General features: G+C 42.3%; 1 protein-coding gene across 1 annotated transcript in view; it reads left to right on the plus strand.

The window, feature by feature from the left end:
* Nucleotides 1-19,174, plus strand: part of obscnb (obscurin, cytoskeletal calmodulin and titin-interacting RhoGEF b) — a 73,875-nt gene that overhangs the window by 34,254 nt on the left and 20,447 nt on the right. Inside the window, exons 43-56 of the mRNA XM_074651582.1 lie at nt 4,789-5,055; nt 5,481-5,750; nt 6,676-6,942; nt 7,967-8,245; nt 8,722-8,979; nt 9,236-9,502; nt 9,752-10,024; nt 13,940-14,206; nt 14,428-14,703; nt 14,838-15,110; nt 16,318-16,608; nt 16,919-16,948; nt 17,190-18,530; nt 18,867-19,148. Of these exons, the coding sequence (XP_074507683.1) occupies nt 4,789-5,055; nt 5,481-5,750; nt 6,676-6,942; nt 7,967-8,245; nt 8,722-8,979; nt 9,236-9,502; nt 9,752-10,024; nt 13,940-14,206; nt 14,428-14,703; nt 14,838-15,110; nt 16,318-16,608; nt 16,919-16,948; nt 17,190-18,530; nt 18,867-19,148 (4,641 nt within the window). The remainder of the gene's footprint in view (nt 1-4,788; nt 5,056-5,480; nt 5,751-6,675; nt 6,943-7,966; nt 8,246-8,721; nt 8,980-9,235; nt 9,503-9,751; nt 10,025-13,939; nt 14,207-14,427; nt 14,704-14,837; nt 15,111-16,317; nt 16,609-16,918; nt 16,949-17,189; nt 18,531-18,866; nt 19,149-19,174) is intronic.

Here is a 19,174-nt window from a genome sequence, read left to right on the forward strand (position 1 = left end):
ATCCCTCCCTGTGTGGAAGTGACTGGGATCATTCTGTTATGTGTAAGGCAACATCAGGCTTGACTTAAACATCACTTTTCTAACTTTGTAAAATAAAATGTAACACATAAATACATAGATATAAATTGACTGAATAGTTATTTATTATTAAAATAAATTGTGCACCAGCAACTTGGTAAAAAAAGTCTTCAAAATTAACATGAATTACAATTGAAGTCTAAGTATATTCAAGTCACCTTTTTAATGTGGCAACAAGTTGTTAAAACAAACAAGAATTACAATTCCAGTATAGAATAAATATAGTATATAAACATAGAACTAAATTGAATAGATTCATTGTCACCGATATCTGATCCAGCTCGTTAGGTCAGTATTCCCTCGATATCCGGTATCGTATCGGTGCATCCCTACCAAATACTTCGATATTTATATTGCGACGATAGGGTTGACCACTGGTGCTTTTACAAGATATTTACACGATGAGATTTTTAATAAATAATCATCAATAATGTGGATGTAATGACTAAGTGGGTAAAAGCAAATAATAGAACAGCTAGAACAGATGAAAAGATCAGAACATTACATCACTTTACTGTAATGCAGCCTTTAAAACCAGGAAAAGACGACGCTTATGCCATATTACGATATCCAAAATCAAAGACGATATCTAGTCTCATATCACGATATTGATATAATATTAATATATCACCCAGCCCTATATTGGATGTTGTATTAATGCTTGGCCATCGCTTTTATGTGATGTTTTTCAACTGTTCTCGCACAGCAGTGTCTTGTGATTCCTTTTGTTAAGTGTTTGTGCTTCTTGGGGTTTTTGGTGGTAGTAAAATGATTGAAAGAGCATAAAAGAAATTTATGAGCAGCTATTTATCATATACTGAAGATAATTGTCACTTGTTGGTTTGTGAGACGCACTGTATACTGTATTGTGGCTTGTGACCCTGTGCTTAGGCTTCAGTGTATGTTGTTGTGCTTATATTAAAAGCTCCAGTCATAGGTCAGTGATTGGAGTTACTGATGATGTGATGTGAACAACCTCAACAATGTGAGAGATGAAAGTGTATAATATATTGCGTAAATATTGCACGTGTACTCAGCAAACGCTAACTGGATTAATAGGCGATTAATGAATAGAGATAATTAGAAATACGATTTGTGGCTGCTGGCTCTGCAGTGATTCAGTTATAATCAGTCTTAAATGTTTTATCACAGCAGAGAGGCGGCCAGATGCTCCAGCTGCTGTGACATTACACTCTAAGGATTCCAAAAAAGTGGTGGAAGGGATGAACCCATAGTCTAACATTATCTATATACAGTATAGCACTACTGTCTTTGTTGAACACGCTCTTGGTCATTGTTTTTTAAGATACTGCTTTTCTTGTTGCACATTGCATGAATATACATATCATCTGAAAAATGAAGCGATGAGCTTTCACCACTGTCAGCTCAGACAAATTTCAATGATGTGAAGACGTTATCGTGTTGTCTTGGACGTTGTGGCTCCAAAACGTGTGTGGCACATTGCTTTTGATTTGTCGTCTTGTTCAGTGTGTTGGTGAAGACTTCCACATTATTTAAGTTGAATTAAAACCTACATTATATTGTCTACAAATAACTTCAGTTACAGCAGAGAAGCCAGCAGCTTCAGCAGTGACCTCCACAGTTGAACCTGAGAAGCAGGAGTACAAAAACAGAGTTGAAGGTATGTGGTAGTGTTATAAAGGAACAAAAACACAGTTTGTACTGAGTGTAAATGGGATTCTGTTGGTATTCAGTAGGTTTCTTGTATGCTCTGGTTTTTGCCCAGTCACATGCTGTGATAGCTTATACTACACATCCAGCCTCATGAGGGTTTTGTCAATAGTCTGGCACATTTGTTCTGTTGTCACAGTTGTTCTTGTTGGCTGACGAGATGGAAATTGTTTATTGGCAATTGCATTTAGTCGGAGTCAATCAATCCTCACAATTGATTTCATTGTTGTTGATGTTTTTTTGTGTAATGTATCAGTTTGGCAACATCCTTTGTTGCTTTATCCGGCTTAAATCACACTATCATTGTTGCATTTGAGCTGCTCTGTGTTTAATACAGTACATATTTAAGGTCTAATTAAGTTACACCTGCAGATATTCAAAAACCTGCTGTTTTTAAAAGTCATCCCAAATCCAGAGCCTACAAAGCTGGATATAAAAATTTCAAAAGTTTCTGTGGCACCCGCACATTGTTTATTCTAGGGCTGCCCCCTCTTAGTCGATTAGTCGACTAATCGGTCATTTTGGTCTTAGTCGACTAAGAGTTCTTTAGTCGATTGGTCATTTTTTTTATGCTTTTTTCATGCTGAATGACTTAGTTCCAAGAAACTTGTGAGCACATCTCTGGTAAATACAAGATTTAAAACGGTGCTTTTGTGTGATTCTTTGTGGAAAAACTGATCTGTCGATTAAGTCAACTAATCAATTAGTCGACAAAAATTTGTGTTACTCAGTTAAGAATTTTTATGGTTGAGGACAGCCCTAGTTTATTCCTCTCAGTTTTTTTTGTTTTCCATGTGGATTTTTGTATGCTGTGTAATCAGTCTGGCTTGTTGTTGCTCACTTCGTATTCACCTCTTGAATCTTGAATGCAAGATTTGCTTTCTTCTGGCTTGTTGTTGTCGCCATAAAAGAATAATTAAGAGCTATGTTTGATGGACTCGATAAATGCTTAGGTGGCCCCCTGTTTTGAAGGGGAGTAAGGATCATTGGCTGTGTACCAGTGTTGTGTGTGTATGTGTGTGTATATATATCAAAGTAGCCATACGTTTCACTTGTTTAATTTTCTTTTTTTGTTTTTACTTTTGCAAAATATCAAATGCTCAGTCAGGTAAGTTGAAAATGTGCATATTTTTACACAGCATACTTTAGTCTTTATCTGGGATTTTGAAAACCGGAGTTACAACGATACAAATCAACACCTTATCTAATTGGTTCAATCCCCAGTTCTTCCAATCATAGTCATCCGAGACCTGGAGAGCCAGGAGGCTGTGGAGGAAGATAGTGTCACTTTGCAATGTGAGCTTTCTAAACCTGGACTCCCCGTCGAGTGGAAGAAGGAAACTCAAGTACTGAGTTGTGGAGAAAAGTACCAAATGAAACAAACGGGATTCAGTTATGAGCTACACATCTTGGATTTGACACCTGGAGACACAGGAAGCTACTCGTGCTGTTCAGAAGACACAGTACTCACAGCCTCTCTTGTAGTAAATGGTAGGATGGAGACCATGTCAACGTCTCATTCTGGCTTCTTCTGCCATCGAGTCTTTCATTTCATTTTTGAATCCATTCTTCTTTATCTCACTCATTCTTGACCTTGTCCTTTCATTCATCAGCTGCCCCAGTTCTTTTCACAAAAGAGCTTGAGAGCCAAATGGCTGCTGAGGGGGACAGTGTGACCCTGCACTGTGAGCTCTCTAAACCTGCTGTTCCTTTGGAGTGGAAGAAAGGAGAACTTGGTCTTTGCCCTTGTGCCAAGTATGAAATTAGACAAACGGGACACCTGGCTTCACTAGTAATCCATGATGTTGACCCAGAGGATGCTGGGAGTTACACATGTGACACCGGTGTCCGTCAAAGCACCGCACAACTAGCTGTGAAGGGTATGCTTGCTAAAACCTGTTGTTTTGTAGTGGAGATACTTGAGTTACTGAAGACTTGCTTGACTAAAAGTTGTGTTATTGTAAATATTGAACATTGAACATGAGTTATATAAAAATAAGCTTTTATTTTATCCAATTTTAGCTAATGTTGGTTGTATAGATACATTATTATGTAGTGTGTGATGAAAACAATAAATACAGGAGAGGTGTCTCTTTTCTGGCATTTAGGTTATGCTTAAAGGGACTGTTTGTAATTTTTTACACGTATAAATCTACCGGGTCGGGATCCCATGCGCGCTCGCATGCATATGCGTGCTCGCGTGTGGGCGGACACTCTCCTCCTCTGCCTGCTTGCATTCACTCACACACACGTTCTTGCTGTCTCGCTCCACCTCTACTAGACGTGCATGCGCGCTCACTCCACACTGCAGAAGAGTTAGTTTAGCTCTGAGAATATCTAGTGAATGTACAGTGGACGTTTGTGCAGAAATAAATGCTGCAGCTCCTCCAGACCAACAGAGGTTTCCCGTGTCTTGTGAAGTGACGGGGCTCCGCAGCGAGAAACGTTATCGCCTCCGACTGGGTGCCGGTGTCTCCCTGCGGGCGCAGTCGGGAGACTATAACGTTTCTCTTCCTGCTTCAGCCTCGGCACCGACCCGCTTTTCTTGCTTCAGCCCCGGAGGCTGAAGCAGGAAAAGCCAACACTAGTATCATCATTGATTCATGGAGACACCTTCGTGTGGTCAGCTATCATTACTGCCAAGCAGCTGAAATATAGAGTGATATTGTGGTTTTAGCTGACGTGTGTCGCCTCACTGTTTTGAGCGATGCTGGTTCATGTCTATTTAGAGCGAGCAAGCGCAAGCCCGACGCTGACTTTCGTTGACTTAACGGCCACAGGTGTCGCTGTTAACAAGCATTTCTGAAAGTTACAAATAGTCCCTTTAAGCTATCGTTGACTGTGATTAATGAGGAACACATTTGGGATTTGACATGATTTAAGGATTAGGACCGACTTCCACCATACTTTTTGACTTTAGTAGTTTAATGTGTATGGCGGGCTATACATTTTGCCAGCATTCTCTCGGTTGTCCTAAGTTTTTTTTTATCCTTATTCCCTCCACCTCGTCCCCTGCAGCCCAGGCCGTCCTTTTCAAAACCCAGCTGCAGAACCTTGAAGGACGGGAAGGGGAGAACGCTAATCTTCGCTGTGAGACCACAAAGCCGGGAGCCAGTGTTGTCTGGAGGTGTGGTGACAGGGTGCTGGCATCCAGCAGCAAGTATCACCTGAAACAGGAAGGAACCATAGTCGAGCTCATCGTCTATAAACTGCAGGGAGCTGACTCGGGAGAATACTCCTGTGATACAGGCAACCAGAGGACTTCAGCTGTCCTCACTGTGCAGGGTAGGAGCTGTCTATTTAAAACTGTCCTTCTCATGCCCCCACTCGATTCACGTCTCTCTACGTGTCTTACACCACTCCACCACACTTGAGCATGAAGTGCATCAACCTTTCATCTGGAGATCCTGTTTGCTGTCTTCTTGACTGCATTTAAATATTGAAGTATTATTTCTCATCCCACTTGTATTCTCGTTCTTCACGGTTTTCAAAGCACTTCACACAAACACTTTTCTGTTGACCTTGATCACTCATCTCTTATCATTTGTGCCTTTCTGTGGTCTCTCTTCACAAACATTAACACACCCTTCACTGTGTTTCTTCACTTGCTACTCACAATAACAGCTCAGGAGCAACTTGAACTATATCTTTGTCAAGAACTTCACACAACAAATATGTAACTATCCTGCTGAAATGTATTTGTCAAACAGAGGTCGAGGTTAGCATACTGAAATTCTTGGAGAGCTGCGTCGTGTACGAGGATGAAGATGTCCGCTTTGAATGTCTGGTTTCTCGCGAGGAGGCACCTCTGGCCCAGTGGAAACTTCAGGATGTCCCACTACAGAATAATGAAATGAACTTGATCAGGTCTGAGGGCCGGGTACACAGCCTCACACTCAGAGGCGTCACCCCAGCTGACTCGGGAACAGTCACTTTCACAGTGGGTAACCACACTTCCACTGCTTCTCTGACAGTCAGAGGTAAGGGAAATATTTTATTTCTTGGGACGAAAATGAATACTTGCCTTTTTTGCTTCTCGAGTAACATCTGGACCTTTCACTTGTCTATCGTCTTCCTTGTGGGACACCTTCCCTCTATCTTTTCAAAAAGCATGCCAAAACATGGATGCTTGTGATTTCCTGAGGCTCTCTTTTTATTTTAACTTTCTTTTCCCTTTATACTCACTTGTTATCCATTCATCTATCACACTTTTGTATTTGTATATTCTGTCATATTACTACAGTGTATGCATGTTCACTCCTCTTTCCACTGAGCTAACATTTCCCATTTACTTATCAATATAGTATTCAAACTTCATATTGGTCATGGTGATCAATATGTTTTCTTGTAATTATTTTTTACAGCAATTTTTTCTGCACTTTTTTTGCTGCACACGTTATTCAGATAACATGACGTACAACATAAAAATTCACTCAATGATTAACCACATTATATTATTCAATAATTAAAATTAGGGCTGCAACTAACGATTGTTTTCAGTGTTGATTAATTGGTTCATTCTTTGGTCTATAAAATGTCAAAAAATGTAGAAAAATGGCCCATCAGTGGTTCCCAAAGCCTAAGATGACGTCCTGAAATGTCTTGTTTCGTCCAAAACTCAAAAGCTATACCGTTTACCGAACATATGACTTGATGAATTTGATTGTTTTCTGATTCAGTCTATCAGTGTTTTACCTCAAACTTTAAAATGAGTGCAGATAAACCGCTGACTTGGTTCTTTTCATGCTCTGTTTTAAGCTTCTTTGTTGGTATGGAATTGGTAGAATTGTGAGTATAAATAATGTTGCTTATGAGTACACTGTGTTTCGTGGTGGCTGTGTTTACCCAAGAAACCTTTGAAATTATTCATCCTAATTAAATTAATCATGGTCTTTCTGGCAGCAGCAGCACCAGTAGTATTCCAGAAGGAGCTGGAAAGTCAAGAGGCCACGGAAGGAGACAAGGCCACTCTGGTCTGCGAGACATCCAGCCCCGACGGCAAGGTGACCTGGCTGAAGGGCTCAACTGTGCTCATCCATGGGGAGAAGTACAGTGTTGAGCAGAGAGCTACTACTCACATCCTGGTCATACACAAGCTGGATGTGACGGATAGTGGAGAATATACCTGTGATACAGGGAACAAGAAAAGTACAGCTGTCCTGACTGTGAAAGGTAACAGAGATGTCTCTTGTCTCCTCTCATCTTCATCCTACCTGAAGTTCATTTAACATTCATTCATCCCATTAACAAACTGGATCAGAGCTTCTACTCAGCATCTATTTCTCTTGGATTTCACAGTCCTTGAGTTATAAGTGTGATGTCTCAGTTGGCATGTAGTTTGACTTTTATTATTATTTTAATTATCCAATGTCGGCTACACTTTTTATGCCTCCGCGCTGGTGACAGCTGTGGCCGGAGGCATTATGTTTTCGGGTTGTCCGTCCGTCCGGACCGTTATTGTGAACGCGATATATCAGGAATGCCTGGAAGGATTTTTTACAAATTTGGCACAAAGGTCCACCTGGACTCAAGGATGAACTGATTAGATTTTGGTGGTCAAAGCTCAAATGTAAGGTCACTGTGACCTCACGTCCGTCCCATTCTCGTGAACGAGATATCTCAGAAATGCCTTTAGCAAATTTCTTCAAATGTGGCACAACCGTCCACTTGGACTCAAGGATGAACTGATTTTGATGATCAAGGGTCAAAGGTCAAGGTCACTGTGATCTTACATTCATCCCATTCTTGTGAAAGCGATATCTCAGGGACACCTGGAAGGAATTGTATTACATAAACGTCCACTTGGACTCAAGGATTATCTGATTAGATTTTTGTGGTCAAAGGTCACTGTGACCTCACAAAACATGTTTTTGGCCATAACTCAAGAATTCATAAGCTAATTGTGATGATGATTTTAGACAGACATGGATGTCAACTGCAACTTGGCTGGTTGGCGGAGGCATAAAACTGCGAGGCGGTAATTCTAGTTTATTTTTTATTTTTTATTACTTTACGTTTGGCTATTAGAGTGTCATTAGAATGGTTCATGACAGAGTACTATATCCAAACTTGTGGCATTATGTAGTAAGTAAGTATTAAATTTGGATTATTGGTCATAGACTCTCCTTGTTACTGATGCCTTCTGAAAGCTCAAGAGATCTGATCACTGACCTCCCATCATCCCATTCACCCTCAGAGCGCGTGCGCCTCATCCGAGAACTCTGCGATATGACTGTGACCACCGGGCAGGACGCCGTCTTTGAAGTCGAGCTGTCACACTCAGGCGTGACAAACGGGGAATGGTGGCTTGGAGACAACCTCCTCCAAAACAATGATCTGAATCAAATGAGCAGCCAGGGCAGAGTGCACCGTTTGGCGCTGAAGATGGTGACCACAGATGAATCAGGGGACATTGCCTTCGTATTGGGAGAGGAGAAGAGCGTGGCCTGTCTTCTGGTGGAGGAGAAACCCAAAGGTAAAGGAGACAACATGGTCACTAGAGATTTTTACTCCTCACATCCATCTCCATCAACCATCAAACAGCTTTGCCTTGGCAAATGGAAACATGCTGGCACCATCATCTTCAACATCCTAACTTTTAGACGTGTCTTCCATTCTTTGCATTTAGTGTTTGCTGTAAGAAATGTTAACACAAATATTGTAACTTAAGGAGATAAACTAACACTGAAGTTTGTAAGTATTTCTCAAAGATACATTATTTTCAATACATTACGTTTGTTTGCTAGCTACACTGACTTCAAAGGGCACTAGTGACTTGACTAACTGTCATGTTTATTCACTATGCTATAACATTTATGACAGCATATAATAGTTACTGCATGCATCCATTAACTTATGTCTATAGCTATTAAGGATTAACGAAAGGAAAATAAAAATTGCATATAAATGCTACCATTATTAAGTCTAGTTTTGGGTTTCCCATATTTACAGTGCTAATTCTAGAGAAGCCACACGACACTGTGGCAGTAGAGGGTGAAACTGTCACTCTGGCCTGCACCATCTCTGACGCCAAGGCCACCGTCACCTGGAACAGAAACAACGTGGCCATCCAGTCAGGTCTCAAGTACGACCTGAGGAACAACGGAGCGTTCCACCAGCTTCGTATCCACAACCTGGTGCCTGAGGACTCAGGAACGTACACCTGTGACACTGGAGATGCACAGTGTGACGTCACCTTGACTGTGGAAGGTAAAGAACGATGCCATCCCCTAAAAAAAAAAAAAGTCACCTGTTGATCAGATTCAAGAATGTGGACCGAGATAGGATTGAAATGAACAACTGAAATGTTCTTGATCTTCCCTCAACCACACACCCAGTCTGGCATCACTGTGCATCAGCTAAACTTTTGTCTAAAGAGATGTTTGTCTTGTCATCTGAGCTATCTGATGCCAAACTTTCCATCTCATTATCTGATGCAAAACTTTACTTTTTAAATTCTGACCAGGTACCCCGGTGGTCTTCCACAAAGAGCTCAAGAACCAGGACGCTGTAGAGGGTGATGATGTCACCCTGCGCTGCGAGCTCTCTAAGCCACGGGTTCGTGTTGAGTGGAGGAAAGGAGGCATTGTCCTCCAGCCCGGTAAGAAGTGTGAGATGAGGCAGGAAGGGTGCGTTCAAGAGCTCTGTATACGGAACGTAGAGCCCGAGGACAGTGGCTACTACACCTGTGATGCAGGAGACCAGCTCACCACAGCTTCTTTGGCGGTGCAAGGTAGCCTATTTTAATACTGTTTCCGCATACTGTTCGGCTGATTAGTTTTATTCTGACTGTAATCTAAAATGTATTCTTACAGATAGAATAGTAGGTCTGTTTTTAGGACTGGCCTACGTCTTCGTAAACTGTGTTGTTACATGGTGTCATTTTTCATCTATCTTTTATGATATGTTTCTCTGTTGAGTTGCTGATAATGAGAAAGTTGGAGGCTCAGTGTATGCATATGTGTATTTTTTCACTCTACAGTGAAAGAAGTCTTCATTTTGTGTGGTCTTAAGACCACCGACGTCTTTGTTGGGGAATGGGCAACCTTCTCCTGCCAGCTGTCTGGAAGGGCACCTGGCAAGGTGCAGTGGTGGCTGGATGGCACCTTGCTGGAGAACAGCCCCTTTAGTGAGATAGGGCTGAGCCAGGGCCACATCCACACACTCACCTTAAAGAACCTGGCCACAGATGACTCTGGCACTGTCACGTTCAATACTGGCAGTTTAACGTCAACAGCCAAGCTCTTAGTCAAAGGTATCACCTTATAAAGATTATACGTCTTCAGACCCTGCAGAATTTTAATTCTACATTTAAAATCTTACATAGTGTTTGTAGCTTATTTTAAATCCAAGGTTGTGTCATTGTCACTACAATGTACAATTTAACTAACGTCAATATTTATCATAATTTTGTACCAAATTTCCTTGGTTTGCTACTGATTGGCATTAACCAAATACAAATTGGTGCAATTCTTCTTGAAGAATATGAGTAAATATACCATAAGTTGTGATGTTTTCTGCAGGGTTACATTAAAAGTTTGAAGTTCATAAATAGAATAGTAGTGGATATTTTCACATTTCAGTGTTTCATCATGCATGAGCAGCATTGTTTCTCATTTCACTATTAATAATAATAATAATAATAATAATAATAATAATAATGCAGTAGAGATTTCCATGCTGTATGCTTTGATACAACCAAAACATTCCACTGGGTGCAGCACCACAGTAACACCTAAACCCAAACATCTAAAACTAATAGAAATTATCAGCGAATATTTTTAATAAATAAATATCATCACTCATTTAAAGGGACTATTTGTAACTTTTTAAGCGTATAAATGTAGCGGGTCGCCACACATGCGCGCTCGCATATGCGCGTTCGCGTGTGGCCGCTGCCTTTCCTCCTCTGCCTGCCTGCCTTCACTCAGAGAGCGCGCGCGTTCTCAGCTCGCTCCACCTCTAGACGTGAACGCGCGCTCACTCCTCACTGCAGAAGAGTTAGTTTAGCTCTGAGAATATCTAGTGAATGTACAGTGGACGTTTTTGCAGAAATAACTGCTGCAGCTCCTCCAGACCAACAGAGGTTTCCCGTGTCTTGTGAAGTGACGGAGCTCCTCAGCTAGTAACGTTATCGTCTCGTTACCGACCGGGTGCCGGTGTCTCCCTGCTCTCTCCGGCTGCGGGCGGAGAGAGCAGGGAGACACGCTACAGAGCCCCGCTGCCTCAGCCTGCGCTGAGGCAGTAAAAGCCAACACTAAGATCAGATCTAAATCATGTTCATTGAGAGACTTTCGTCTGGTCAGCTAACATTACTGCCCAGCACCTGAAATATAGAGTGATATTGTGGTTTTAGCTGACGTGTGTCGCCTCACTGTTTTGAGCGATGCTCGTTCAGGTATATTTAGAGCGAGCAGGCGCAAGCCCGACGCTGACTTTTGTTGATTTCACGGCCACAGGTGTCGATGTTAAGAAGCATTTCTGAAAGTTACAAATAGTCCCTTTAATTTCTGCTCCTCTTGGATTCTATCTGAATCCTTCCTGCGTGCTGTATGTTGGGCTGCAGAAATGATAATCACGATTATGTTTCTTACTTTTGAGATCACAATCATCAATCACAACTATTCATCGATCTTTGGGAACAAAGTAGTTTTATAGCTCTTGAATCTTTGCTCGCTCTAATTGTCAAATCAAAATAATGTGTGACATGCAATCAAGATGTCTTCTTGAAAATATAAATACAATTGGACACACCGATCTTTCTGTGTGGAGTTTGCATGTTCTTCTCCTCATGCCTATGAGGGTTTCCTCCCACATTCCAAAGACATGCAGGTTGGGTTATTTGGCGACTCTAAATTGTGTGAATGGTTGTCTGTCTCTGAGTATAGCTGATGGATGGATGTCTATTCACCTACTCTACATGCCGTTACGTGACATGAGATACTATTACATTGTCGGCTATACAAATTTGGTTACTTAAACACTCACCCAGTCGTCAGCTGTTGTCTTGTGTCTGTTGGCATTTGTTGTTTTCTCTATATAGTAGATGTCTCTGTCAACAAATACAGGGCTCTTATTGCAGACAACAGGCAGAGCTAATCTGACGGTTGGGTCAATCTCTATTGTTGAGGCTAGCAGTCCTGGTGGCTAACTGGGAGCTGCTGCTCGTTCACTGACGTCTCTGATGTCTCCCTGCTGTATCACAATTTCCTATTCAATGTATATGAACTAATGGTTCATATAAATGACCTCTTACATTTCAACCCAAGATTCAAGCCCATGTTGCAACCCATTGCTAGCATCATTGGCTCCATTTGGAGTCTTTCCTTAAAAGTGTCACCGAAATACAGTACAGTATTTCCAAACAAACGAAGAGTGCCTGTTGGAGGCACATTCATGGATTGTGAATGACCAGTTACGTCACTGGCTGATCTTCAGCATTTGTACGTTGTCAGCTGCATTTCCGAGATGCACTGAATTCTGCTAAGTGTTCTGATTGCTACTGAAGCTTTAGCCAAACATCAGTAAAAAAGAGATTATGAAAAACATTGAGTGAATCCCCTTCAACTATGACAGCTTAACTATACAATGAAAGTGACCTCGCTGGCAGTCACCACGTGTTTGGGAAGAAGAGATTAGTTAATCACAGCATGCTGGAAACAAACGTATGTGATTTGGGATCCCTTGAGTCATTGTTTCAGACTACGCACTCTTAAATTGTCAAGTGGCACTTGTTCAAGTTTAATGGTTGAAGCCAAAAGCATGATCGTGATTATTATATGGTTTAATGGGCAGCCCTAAGTGTATGTGTCCCTTGGTAATGTAAATGCTGGATAATACAGATGTGGTGATTGGATTCAGTGGATTAAATACAGTAGGCTTGATTTGGTGATGTTAATGTTTGATCCAAGTTGTACTGAACAACTGAATAGTGTCAACAGAAATGTTGTGATAGGAAAGTGCTGCTCCACCCATCCATGCAGGCCGGCTGCTGTTGAATACTCACGTTCCATTTACCTCCACTATCTCATCCCACCAAGCCCTGCCCTTAACCTTTAAGCACTAAAACCTCTAACCTCCCTACCTACCTTATGAGTTTGGCATTTCATTTCTATCCACTTACAGTATCACCCCCTCCTCTCTCATCAGCTGCCTTGATAGTGACCATTTCCCTGAATCTTGACGGTTGGGCTTTTTGACCCCCTATTCATTTTCAGAGCTCACATAGGACAATACAGTGATCGCAGTAGACATTACAATATACTTTAAGACAGTGGTTCCCAACCTATTTTCCTTGAAGCCACACCAACCACTATCTATGAAAAGCATACAGGTGTGTACCTCCCTTTGTGTGTCAAGCGGGAGAGCAAACAGTGTTTTGACCATAGTGAAAATATTGTTTTTGAAAGGCTAAACGCCAACAAATATGGATTTAAGCAGAATATTTCTTTAGATTTTGCTACTAAGTAACAAGAAAATATATATATATTTTTATATAGTTTTATATACAGACTTTTGTATAGATTATCTATTATCTATAATAACACTATTATTAAGTGTATTATTAGGATTTTAGTTATACATGAGCAAATCTAATTTTGACAACCTCAGAGCAGATCAATCCTGGCGTACCCCCTGTGATCTTTGGTGCCCCCCTAAAGCTGGGGACACACCAACCCAACATCAGAGATCTAGCTGCGATGAGGGGCCGCCTGTTGCATCGCCTCACGTCGCCTTTTTTTTGGCCGACAAGTTGCAGCAGAACACACCGCAAAGACCACAGCCGACGGCCAGTTAGCACGTACGTTCTGTGAATCACGGGCAGAGTGGAGCCAACGGTGCGCGACACACCGAAAAACACTAGGCCAGCAGATGCTCACCGACGGCCCCAAACTGTCCGACGGCCGACCGTCAGCTTAGTGTGTCAGGGCCTTAAGGAGGGCCCGGACCCCAGGTTGGGAACCACTGCTTTAAGATACTGTACCATGGCACATACAATTTGTACTGGACAATCCATAAAAACATAATGATATCACTCATGTATGAATATCACTTCAACATGCTTTTGGGGGTTATAAAGCCCATATGTCATTCGCCATGTCCTGCACCTATCCATATACAGTAACTAATGGCCAAGTCCTGAACCTATGACCCCTGACCCCAACCTCAGATCCCACAGTTGAAGTGGTGAGCGAGATGGAGGACCTTCGGGTGCTCGAAAACCAACCGGCTGAGTTCATCTGCCAGTTCTCAAGGCCGGTCAAGGCTCAGTGGAAGAAAGACGGGCAGCCACTGCAGCCTGATGGCCGAAGGGTGGTAGTGGAGCAGGACTGGAATGTGGCTCGCTTGTACATTAGCCGTGTGTCTGCTCAGGACAGGGGCACATACTCCTGTGAGGCAGAGGGGACCTGCGCGGTCGCTTCGCTTTATGTGGAAGGTGAGCTTCCCTCCACATGGAAAGAGCACCAACCTTTAGGGAGTCTCCTCTGCTCCCTCATATCTCACAGTTACTGTATGTGGCCAAATAAACTGATGAGTTGCTAATCATCATAAAGTTTGTGCCCTTTGTTGACAAATCCCAAATTATTTGACTTCCTAATATTGCAGGCTTCTTTCTTTCTTTCTTTCTTTCTTCATTTCTCCATTTGTTTTCAACAGGCAAACCCATTGACATTGTCCAGGGCCTGGAGAATGTAGAAACCTTTGACGGAGGTGAAGCGCTGTTTGAGTGTGCCATCTCTCGTCCTGAGAGCAAAGATTTCCGCTGGCTCCTTGATGGGAAACCAGTGAAGGAATCCCCTAACGCTGAGATTGTGACATTCGAGAGTGGTCGTCGTCATCTGCTCCTTCTGAAAGAGTTGCGAGTGACAGACAGCTGCATGGTGACCTTCAAAGCTGGCACAGCATCCACATCTTCCCAACTCAATGTCAAACGTGAGTCATCCAAATGAACGCTTCAGGATTTTGAAGTTGTATTATGTTGCCGGAATTATACATATACTGTAGATATAATAAACTTTAACTGACAAAGCTTTACATTTCATTCTGTGTATTTTTTTTCCTTTAAGGTTGGCAGCTGGACGTTGTGAAGGGTCTGGAGGACAAGGTGGCTGCAGTGGGAGAGAAGGTTGAGTTTTGTGTTGAGCTCACCGAGCCTGTTCCATCGGCAGAAGTAGCCTGGTATGCTAATGGGGTCGAGCTCAAAGCCAGTGACCTCTGGGCTACGCGGGCTGACGGCTGTTCTTATCGCCTTGTCCTGAGACAGGCACCTCTTATGCCACAGCAGGAAATTACATTTGCTGCTAGAGATGCTCTCTCTTTGGCCAAGCTCACAATCATCAGTAAGTGTTTGAAGATGTTTTGTTGCCTTTTCTAATCACAAGGTTTTAATCTTTCACTTTTATGTATCTTTATTTTAGGGCACTTTCACAAGGCAACATTTAGTCCGTTTTAATCGAAGTCTGGTGCGGTTTGTTTGGGCAGTTGTGAACACAGTAATAGTACTCTGGTGTGGACCAAAACAACCGGTCCGAGACCGATTGCGAACCAAAATGCAGGCTGCCTGTTTGGGCATTTGTTGAGATGGACACAGGTAAATGACAGGTAAACATGAGTGGGAGAGGACAGACCTGGTCTTCTGCAGAAGTCTGATGTTTGCTTGTCATCTGGGCCGAAGAGAACATACAGAATATGCTAAATAAAGTCCATAAATATAGTGACGTTAATAAAGTCATTAATTCAAGATAAACTGAAGGAGAAGGGATTTGTGTGCACAGTAGATCAGTGCCGAGTCAAAGTGAAAAAAACTTTGACAGCAATAAATCAAAGTCCGCGATTCCCTACATAGAAGTGGCAGCTCTCGAGATGAAAAAGATAAATTATTATATTATTGGTTCACATTAATTTGTGCACTTTGAAACTGAACCAAACTAAATAGAAAACGAATCAAAGGTATCAATGTCACTCTGATTCTGACTAGCCAAACGGAATATGGCTCGTGAAAGTGCCCTTAAAGAATTTAGTTTTTAGGTTTCAATTATTAAAAGTTTTATTTAAAGAAAAATCAGATGGCTACACATGTAACCATGGTTCTCTAAGTTAAGAGACTATCATTCCACTTACTTGTTTATCTCAGTTCTTTATTTGTGCTTAAAATAAAATAAAATAAAACAAAAGAGAAGAGGTATAAAATAACAAAAGAAAATGCACAGGTGGGTTGAAAAAACCCCGAGGGCTTGTAAAAGTATCCCACCTAAAACTGAAATTAAAGACAGCTGTATATGCTTGCCACCAATATCCAAACAGGCGTAAATATTTTTAAAATATCTACAAGAAAGAAAAGAATACAATTTCCAAACAAGAAATACTAGAGACAAAAAAGAATCCAGGATTACAATAACAAATATTTGTATTGCTTTCATACACTGTATGATACCTCAATTACATAGTACTGTACTCTGTCAAGAGAAGTATGTATATGTGTATTTGTGTAGTTCTTGATTATTGTTCATAAAAGCATCTAACGCCTCCTTCTTTCCTTCTTAACAGCTGTAGCTGATCCTCCAGAGGACCCAGAGGTCCTCAGTAAGACTGAAAGGTCTGTCAACCTCTCTTGGTTCACTCCTCTACATGACGGAGGGAGTCCCATTCTGGGCTACAGGGTGGAGATGCGGCTGGTAGACAGTGCCCTCTGGCTTCCATGTCATTCTGAATCTGTGTGCAACACAGAGTTTGTAGTCGATAATCTGATCCCGGGGAGTGGCTACAGGTTTAGAGTGGCAGCCATCAACAGAGCTGGGATTGGAGAGCCTGTTGAGTTGCCTCACACTGTGCAGCTTGGTAAGTGGATGTGTGGCTTACTTTATGAAATAGTGTACTTGAGTGTGCATGTTTGCCAGGGCATTTAGCTTATTATTGCTCAGTTAACTACAGTTTTTAACATGAGATGGAGATACGAGATCAAAACCCTTGTTAGAAATGAGCTTTATTGTACATTATTGTGCTTTTATTTACCTAAAATTGTTGTAAAATATAGACAGCTCTACAAATGTGCAGTGTTCTACCAAATATATAATAGCAGTGTAGAAGAATTTAGAAGTTTTATAAACTGCTACATTATGTGTGTGTTTGTTTTCTCATTGTTACACAGCAGCACCCATGCAGCCACTAATTTGCCCAGGTAAGACTTTGTGTGTGTTTGGTGTGTAGGTTTATTTTTGTATTTGTCCCATACACCTCTGCACATTTATCATTCTCAAACTAGATTTGAAGCCTTCAGGAATATCCAGCATGCTAAATTGGAATAAGTAGAGTTTTAATCGACAGGGTCTTGCATCAAAGTAGGTTTTGTGCTGTGTGGATACTGACAGTAACTTTTATAACAACATAGTAACGTTGAAAAAAAATCATTGTGGTTATAGGTACAGAGGCAAAACAGGTAGAGACTGAGATAATGAAGCAACCCAGTCTGCCTCCAGAAGCTGCTGAAGAAGGTGATCTCCATGAGCTATGGGAGGAATCGGCCAAGAAACGGCGCATGAGTCGAGAGCCCACTCTGGACTCCATCACTGAACAACCTGAGGAGGACGGTAAAGGTGGTCAAAAGAAATCAGCACAGAAAGAGCTGAAGGCCTCAGAGAAAGTGGAAATAAAATCAGCAGAGAAGGAGCAGGCTATTGTGTCTAAGAAGCAGACGGAGTCCAAATTGTACATCAGCTCTGAGGATGAGTCTGCTCCGGGGGGTCCAACGCTCGTCTCCTACCTCAAGAAGAGCAGCACGACTTCTGTCACAGCGACCAATGACACCGAGATGACTACTGAGAGGTTCTTTGAACATTTCCAGATGGCAGAGCAGAGAACAGTGACGCAGACTAAAGTGGAAAAGACCACAATTCAGCAGACGGGTGAAAAACAGGTGTCTATAGAGGAGACAAGCATCGTGGAGATCAGTAAAGAGGATGAGCCTGAGCTCAGAGATGCTGCCATTAAGATTCAAGCTGCTTTCAAGGGCTACAAAGCCCGCAGGGACATGCGCCCTGTCTTTAAAGATGCCTTCAAAGACCAGACCAAAGAACCTAATGGCACCATACATCTGGAGTGTGTGGCAGAAGGTAAACCTGATAAGGTGCGGTGGCTGAAGGATGGAGAACCACTCACGGATGGCAAGCACCACCATATTGATATCTACAACGATGGTACATGCGCACTGATCATCACTGCCATCACCACAAAGGATACTGGGGTTTACACTTGTGAGGTCACCAACAAATTTGGAGTCACTTCTCACAGTGGTAAGGTCACCGTGGGAACGGAGAGAGAATCATCTGGGCGACGGCCACTGACCGTGGGCTACAGCGCAGACAGCGAGCCTGAGAGCTCCTCAGGAAGCGAGATGGACGACTCACTGAGGCAGGCAAGCAGACGTCTCCGGCGCCTGTTGCGCACACGTCTCCCACCAGATGTGGAGGAAGAACCATTTCTCAGCGCAGATGAAGGAGACCTGGGTCCTCCAGATCCTCACTCTTACCGGGAGGACGACAGTTACATCTACATCCGCTTTGACACACGGACAGAGGCTGAGGTCGCCTCAAAGAGGTTCCAGGAGATGTTTACAATCCATGGGGTTCCCGTGGAGACCGCCATCCTGGAGGCAGGGCCTCTCAAAGTGGAGCTACGAATTAGAAAGATGGGCTACACGCAAGACGGCACACAGACCCCCACACAAGATAGACAGCCTTCTGCATTTATGACTGGTGCCCCGGGTAAGAAACGCACGGAAGTGGACTGTTAGGATCAATAAAACATTTTTATGTACTTTTAAAATCATCAATATCATCACAACATCATGTATATTTTTGCAAAAATCTTCTTTATCATACAAAGGAAGACTGCCTCATCTGAACAATTCACATGTTGGTGTACTATTTGCTAATAAGTTTACTACTTCCGACACATATGCACATCCTTTAGTTGTTGTAGAACGCTTATCTGCATGTTTCTAAAGTACAGCTCATACATGTATATCTCTCTGATTCAAATATTTTATGTTGTCATTTTTAAGTTTTTGATTGTGTTGACTATTTGCTCGTGTTACCCAGCTGCCCCAGTCTTCCTGACAGAACTACAAAGTCAGGACGTTCCAGACGGTTATCCAGTCAGCTTCGACTGCGTAGTAATTGGCAAGCCCCCTCCCAGTGTTCGCTGGTATAAGGACGGCAAATTGCTGGAGGAGAATGACCATTACATGATCAATGAAGACCAGGAGGGCTGCCACCAGCTCATCATTACCACCGTGCTGCCCACTGACATGGGTGTCTATCGTTGCACGGCTGAAAATAGCAGCGGCATCGCAGCTACTAAGGCTGAACTCAGGGTTGACAGTAAGTAAACATGGCATCATCCCAGC

This window comes from Sebastes fasciatus, chromosome 11 (genome assembly GCF_043250625.1).
Source record: "Sebastes fasciatus isolate fSebFas1 chromosome 11, fSebFas1.pri, whole genome shotgun sequence".
Taxonomy (NCBI): domain Eukaryota; kingdom Metazoa; phylum Chordata; class Actinopteri; order Perciformes; family Sebastidae; genus Sebastes; species Sebastes fasciatus.